The sequence below is a fragment of the Orycteropus afer genome, unplaced genomic scaffold, assembly GCF_000298275.1.
Source record: "Orycteropus afer afer isolate SDZICR_OR568_19922 unplaced genomic scaffold, OryAfe1.0 scaffold00140, whole genome shotgun sequence".
Lineage (NCBI taxonomy): Eukaryota > Metazoa > Chordata > Mammalia > Tubulidentata > Orycteropodidae > Orycteropus > Orycteropus afer.
Genome location: NW_006921727.1, coordinates 7,820,908 through 7,828,629, shown reverse-complemented (window position 1 = coordinate 7,828,629; position 7,722 = coordinate 7,820,908). Strand labels below are relative to the sequence as shown.

The window sequence follows — 7,722 nt, the reverse complement described above, 5'->3', positions numbered from 1 at the left end:
GCTCAAGTATAGCAGGGATTGTGGGGCTGGTGCAGGATCGAGCAGTGTTTCGTTCTGCTGTGCATGGGGTCGCTATGAGTCGGAAATGACTTGACGGCATTTAACAACAACAGCAACAACTTATGTAGTCCCAACAAAAAATATCCTTTATTTCTGACTTCCATAAGGTTAAAGCCTTCACCTTGCATTAGCCAAACCCTTCAAAAAAAGCAGCATATAACATAGAAAAGAAATAATCTAGGTGAGAGAATGAAGGAGAGCTTTATAAAATATAGGTTTTACTTTTTAAAGAATACAACATTGGGATAACTCTCCAGAGCTGTGAAATTAAAATGTTGTTATAGTGATTTTTGATAAGGGTTTGCTTTTTATTCAAACTCACCCAAGAAAAGGTGTGTATTTACTTCTAAGGATTAAGAATAATTACTATAAGTTTGTTTGCTAGGCTCAACCTTCACTGTGTGTCTAATTAGAGTCTTAAGAGGCTTGTGGTGACACACCAAGTTAATGGAAAAATGGCAATCACTGCCAGGTATAGTGGGCTTTCGCTACAAGGGCTCAATTCTTGGTAATAGTGCCTTTGTTGATTAAGAATAGATGAAGTTTCAAAGGTATAATGTATACTTAAATTACAGTCTAACTAGCTAGAAGTCATTTTTATAAGAGAACAAGAAAATATTGCAGCAAATTAAATGAACGAGGATAGAAAATTAGGCTGCATTGCAAAATCCCTTTTTAGATTCAACACCCAGCAATTTACCCAATGAATTTTCTGTGAGAATGTCTATAGGTGTTTAAGAAAATTTTTTAAGAAAAGGAAGAAAGATATCCATTTATACTATTGGTTTTTATTTTAGCCATAATGCAAGTCCATGAGGATTTCTTCCATTATAAGACAGGAATATATAGACATGTTACCAGAACAAATGAAGAATCGGGAAAATATCTAAGGCTTCGGACACATGCAGTCAAACTCACTGGGTAAGACACTTCCTTTAAAAAAAAAAAAAAAAAGTTTTAAATGCTTTTAGAAAATGAAACTGGAAACAAGGGTATGCAGTGGATTTAGGGACCAGTAATTCCTCCTCAGGAGCTCTGGTAGCATAGTGGCTAAAGCACTTGACTGTTAACCAGAAGGCTGGCGGTTCAAACCCACCAGCCACTCCTCGGAAGGAAGGTTGGGCAATCCTACTTCCGTAGTGATACTGCCTCGGAAACCCAAGGAGGGGTCGCTATGAGTCGGGGCCGACTCGACGGCACATAACAACAACAACAACAATTCCTCCTCAGGAACTCTGGTGGCATAGTGCCTAAGGCATTTGAGTGCTAACTGGAAGGCTAGTGGTTCAAACACACCAGCCACTTCGGAAGGAAAATGGTGCAATCTACTTCCGTAGTTATACCGCCTTGGGAACCCAAGGTAAGGGTCGCTATGAGTCAGTCCGACTCGAGAGCACATAACAACAATTCCTCCTTGTTTCTATCTCCTTATTGAAATTCGCAGTTTGTGATTTCCTTTAGTTCATTGTTATTCTTTAAATTTTTTGAGAATATTTAATGTTTCTGTTTCAAAGTCCCTTATTTTGCCTATTATTTGACCTTCCATAGGGCTGCTTTCTATCTTTTTGTATTGTTCTTTCTAGTTGAGTCATATTTTCTGCTTATTAGTTTGCCCTGTAATTTTCTATTGACACTGAGACATTTGAATATTTGGGTACTCTGGTAACTCTGGAACTCAGAATCCTTTCATTCTCCAGGGTTGTAATTATGTGTAAATATATTTATTATAATTGAAAACTGTAAAAGACTTTCTGCTCAGCAACCTGCTCTATTGTTGAAAAGTCTGGCCACACAGAACATGTGTGAGTACCAATGACTGATCCAGAACCCTTGTTCTCCTAGTGTTTCACAGGAGATTTCCTTGTCCTTCAGGGATTGCTGTTATTACTTGGTGTAGGCTATAGTTGACTGTTTAGTGCGTTTTCCAAATTACATTTTGTAGAGTGTGAGTTCCAATTCTGCTATTGCTATAGTCGTTATGTGGCCTGGCTTATTTCACTAGTGGGCACTCTGGCCCCTTGATTCTGCCAGCAATGACAGCACTGAGAAAAGGCAGAAAGAAATCTCCACAGTTGCTTGGACCTTTCAGGGCCTCGCTGGATGAAGTCTTTTGTACAAACTCTGAAACCCTAAAACGTTGGAGGGAAAAATCCTCACTGTCTGCCTTGGCAACTGAGAGCTGATCTGGGTGGGAACGTGCATTACAGTCCCTATCTACGTGTGCTGGTGAGGAAGGTTGCTGAGGAATGGGGGTTGTTACCCAGTTGGTAGAAGCTCTGGTAGTGTAGTGCCTAAGGCACTTGACTACTAACTAGAAGGCTGCAGTTCAAATCCACCAGCCACTCCTTGGAAGGAAGATGGGGCAATCTACTTCCATAGTGATACTCCTCGGAAACCCAAGGCGGGGTGCTATGAGTCGGTCCGAATCGACGGCACATAACAGCAACAACAACAACACCCAGCTGGTGAATGTGGTTGAGTTAAGAAACATCTACAGCTTATCCCTCCATTAAGCACTTACCTGCTTGATTCAAATGTCTGACCTTGTTCCAGAACCCCAAAACAATTTCAAGAATTCCTTAATGAGCTCTTAGGTGATTTGGTGGAGAGGCAGACCTTCATAATTTCTTCACAGATTTCAGTCTGTGGAAACTTATTGTTTGTGACCATTAAGGTAAATTGCTCCCATTTGGTTCAGGGAGCCTGCAGGCTATCTTCAGTAGCCCAGGTGGCACAGCAGTGATTAAAATCCTCCAATGTTAACAGAAACTCAGTAGTTCCAACCCACCAGCTTCTCCATGGGAGAAAGGTGTGGCACTCGGGTTCTAGTTCCCTAAAGATTTACTGCATGGAAACACTATGGGGTGTTTCCACTCTGTCCTAATGTCACTATGAGTTGGAATCAATTTAAAGGCAACAAGTTTGTTTTTCAGTTTTGTAGGCTGTGCAAATTAGTTCTTTACAGTCCAGCCAGAAGCATCAGGGGCTAACTATTCCCAGAGGACATAGTTTCTCCTCAAATTTTCTGGCTGCCCCTAGACAACAGGAAGAGTCAGATACAGCAATTTGCCAGCAAAAGCTAAATGTGTTCTCCACACTCCTGGGCCAAAAATGAGCCCAGCTCTTACACCTACAATCCTAGGAGACTAAGAGGAGGGAGTGTGTATACAATAAATTTTCTTATCTTGTCACCTTGTTCTTTGTTCAGATTTTGGTTAGAGGTTATACCTATTTCACTGGTTATCAGAGTTCTGAATTTGTTAGTTCCACCACATTATTAATTTTATTTTTTCTGTGGCTGTTGTCAGGGTGTCTTGTGCCTTATGCTGCCATCTTGCCTCTCCCCCAGCAATTCCAGAGATTCTGTTACAAATTAAAAATTATCTAAGCTTTGCCATTATTTTATAATTTCAATGTCTGGTAAAAGAGCAACTCAATATTCTGGGCAGTCCACCACTTCTTTTTTGTCACTTACTTATAAATACAATCTATAAATCCATTCTAAGGGAAAGAGAAATATATAATTGAGTTAAATTCTACAAATGGCACAATGAAGGGAAATGTAAATCCAAAGTGTATTTATTATGTTCTTGGGAGAAAGTTTTGAATGGAATTACAAATGGCAGAGATTGAGCAGGGTGTTCTTTTATATTATATGAGAATTGTTGTTGTTGTTAAGTGCTGTCAGTTCAGTTTTGACTCTTAACAACCACATGTACAATAAAATGAAGCATTGCCAGGCACCATCCACAATATCATTGCTATACTTGAGCCCATTATTGCAGCCACTGTATCAATCCATCTCGTTGAGGATTTTCCTCTGTTTTCACTGACCCTCCACTTTACCAAGCATGATGCATGTCTTTTTCCAGGGATTGGTCCCTCCTGATAACATGTCCAGAGTAGATGAAATGAAATCTCATCATCCTTGTTTCCAAGGAACATTTTGCCTGTACTTCTTCCAATATAGATTTGTTTGTTCATTTGGCAGTCCAGCTTTGCTGACACCATAATTTAAATTCATTCATTCTTCTTCAGTCTTTCTTATTCATTGTCCAGCTTTCCCATGCATGGAAGAAGATTGAAAATACCATGACTTGGATCAGGTATATCTTAGTCCTCAAAGTGACATCTTTGTTTTTTAATAATTTTAAGAAGTCTTTTATTTTTGATTTGCCCAATATAATATATCATTTGATTTCTTGACTGCTGCTTTCATGTGTATTGACTGTGGATGCAAGTCAAATGAAATCTTTGACAACTTCAATCTTCTCCTTATTTATCATGATGTTGGTAATTGGTACAGTTGTGGAGATTTTTGTTTTCTTCATGTCGCACTATAATCAATCCTTCCTGAAGGCTATATTTATTTCTCAAAGAAATGGAGATCAAAATTTTCAAATCTGTGAGTCAAGTACGTTTAGCTAAGCAAGGACAAACAGATTCAAAGTTGTTTGGTGGTTTCATCTCAAGAGTAAGTCATTTCACATATAGGGCCTACACATAAGAACACTGTGATCATCTGAGACCACGTCCCCCACAGCCTTCTCAATCTCATTCTGACATAGTCCAAGCTGTAAGCTATCCTTCATAAATTCTCTCCCCAATTCAAACAAAATGATACAGAAAAGATTTTGTTGTTGTGGCTATCTGTTCATTTATTCTTTTCTTATCCAAAACGTTTGGCAATGGTTAAGCACCAAGCTGCTAACTGAAGTTGGTTTGAGCTTACCCAGAATCTCTATAGAAGAAAAATTCTAGTGGTCTGTTTTTATAAAAGATTATAGCCTAGGGAACCCTATAGGGCAGTTCTACTCTGTCCTGTAGGATTGCTATGAGTCAGAATCAACTCAGCAACACACATAGCATTATGGTAAATAACTTCATTTTTATTTTTGTCCTTCCTGTTTTTTTTTTTTTTTTAATTTTATTGATCTTGTACAAATAACAGCCTCACTTGGAACCTAATTAATACCTTCTTTCTGATCTTGAAACATCTCTGGGTCAATTCTATGTTATGCATACAAGTCATCCTTTGTGATGTCTCTTTAATCATCATCCATCCTTTATTTTAGACATAGGTATGTGTTGCTTACCATCCACTACATGTTCTGTGAAATAGGACATCATGTGATTTTGATGTTGCACCAACACCAAATTAAAACCTTAAGGGAATCTTTTCCCAGTTATCCTTGTTAACACTGCTTTGCTGCTAGAACTTCTGGCAGAGGGCAGAGGAATAGGCACTGGCAACAGGGGCAGCTGAGAGGGCGGGGGTGAGAGTGGCATGAAAGGGAGTAATGGGGGAGGGAGTGGAGTGCTCCAGTTCCATTCATAGTTCCACCCTGAACAGCAGGTGCAGCCCAGGCCACTTTGCTCCTGCTCCTGCAGCTATTGCCTATGCCCTGGAAAAAGCCCAAAAGCCTATACCCAAAGCTCTGTCCCTTGATTCATCTGCCTGTATCCCACACATGGTCCATTGCTGCAAGAGTCTGGGTGTGGGGTCTTTAAAGCCATTAGGGGGAAATAGTAAACAGAAGGAGAACTATATATATGGCTAAAAAAAAAAAACTCACTGCCATTGACTGGATTCTGACTCATGGAAACCCCTTTGGGTTTCCTAGGTGGTAAATCTTTATGGAAATAGATTCCCCACTCTTCCTTCCACAGAGTGTCTGGTGGGTTTGAACCACCAACCTTCTTGTTAGCAGTCAAATGCCTTAGGCACCATGCCACCAGAGGGAATGGGATAGTTTGCCAGTAATGGAAATAAGGTACATGGCACCCGTTTGGGGTGGGACTGTGCAAATAAGGTGTGTAGAACCATAACGTGGAGATTGGTCAGTTCTGCCATCCTGATAGGCTTAAAATGAGCCATATCAGAGGCACAAAGCAGGGATATCACTACCACCAAGAAAGAACCAGGAATGTAGCATGTCCTTGGACCCAAGATCCCTGCCCTGGACCTCCTCAAGCCCAGAGACAGAGAGAGAGAGAGAGGGTGAGAGATTTGACACTTGTCCAAGATGATGGAGAGATGGGAGCAGCAGAGGCAACAGAACCAGAATACTGGCATGACACAGAGCACAGGATGGGCTTCTTGGTCCCTGTATTGAGAAAGCTTAGTGTCTTCAGCAGAAGGCTTTCTAGTGGAGTGGGGGGCCTCTTTGAGCACCTATTTGCAGAGCTAAAAGAGCTTTCTAACACTTGTTGGGGCAGGGCAGAGGCTGAGGCCAGAGAGAAGCATGCCTGAAGCCTGGCTGAGAAGAAGCTGTCCTGACTTGAGAACTGTATGATGAGTTGTTTCTGATCCTGAATTGTAAGCTGTACTTCTCTAATAAACCTCATACTCATGAGTATTTTCTGTGATTTCTGTGTGATCATCACAACAAATTGTCAAACCCAGCAGAGAAGCATATTGTGCAGTGGCAGGGCTGGTTGGTGTCAGAACTAATAAGAGAATTGGAGGGTGGTGGCATGTCTGACCTCCACCTAATAGGAACCAGCCCTGGGCCGTTGATGTTCATCTCCATTCTTTCTCCCCCTTGTTAAGACAGGAAGAGTCAGATGATGCTTCCCAATGCCATTTTGCACCATATTTCATTAAATCTAATATCAAACCCAAACCCATTGCTGTTGAGCGATTCCAACTCTAGTTACCCTGTAGGACAGAGTAACACTGCCTCATAGGGTTTCCAAGGTTATAAATCTTAATGGAAGCAGCTTGACTCATCTTTCTTCCACAGAGCTGCTGGCAAGGGTTGATTACCCAATCATCACTACTAATCAGTAGTGAATAATTTCATATGAAAGATATAGTGAAAAACATGTGAAACTGTTCAGTACAGATTACTAAGTAAGCACAAATAAGCCTGGCCATACTTTGCATACTATGTACTCAGTGCCAGTCCAGGGATTAAAAATTTGATAAGAAGCTTCCTATAGAATCCTGTAGCAAGTGTTGTGGAGTCGGGAGAGAGAGATAGATGTTAACCATACCTAGAAGCAGAATCTTTGTTGTGAAAAATGTGAAATTGTTCACTACAGATCAGTAAAGTAAGTACATTAAACCCATGCTTAACTTGCTTATTGAATAATCCGATACTGGCTGTTGGTGGGTTTAAACTGCTGACTTTCTGGTTAGCAGCTGAGTGCTTAAAAACTGCACCATCAGGGCTTTTCCCAAATGTAATATACCACTAATTTTATAATATGTCTTAATTTCAGGGATATAAAAATATGAACATCTTAGAATGCAAAGATATGATATTTCATGTGAATGTAAAATATTAAATTGCAGATAGGAAAAAAAGCAAAAATATATATCATAACTTATTTCATCATCCAGACTTAAGTTCTCTTGTAATGTTAAAGAGTATCTTTACATTATCTATTAGTTATACAGAAGCTCAACTGACACAGTGGTTAAAGTGCTTAGCTGCAATCCAAAAGGTCGGCAGTTTGAATCCCCCAGCTTTTCTGCGTGAGAATAATGTGGGAGTTGTTGTTGTTGTTGTTAAGTGCCGTCGAGTCGTTTCCGACTCATAGCGACCCCATGCACAGCAGAACAAAACACTGCCCGATCCCGCACCAGCCCCACAATCCCTGCTACACTTGAGCCCATCATCACAGCCACCGTATCAATCCATCTCCTTGAAGGCC

The 7,722-nt window shown here is 40.4% G+C and overlaps 1 protein-coding gene across 1 annotated transcript in view; it reads left to right on the top strand.

Annotated features, from left to right (window-relative positions):
• The window catches only part of TINAG (tubulointerstitial nephritis antigen), a 147,835-nt gene that overhangs the window by 85,585 nt on the left and 54,528 nt on the right, over window positions 1–7,722 (top strand). The window contains exon 9 of the mRNA XM_007945625.2: window positions 858–981. Coding sequence (XP_007943816.1) covers window positions 858–981 — 124 coding nt within the window. The remainder of the gene's footprint in view (window positions 1–857; window positions 982–7,722) is intronic.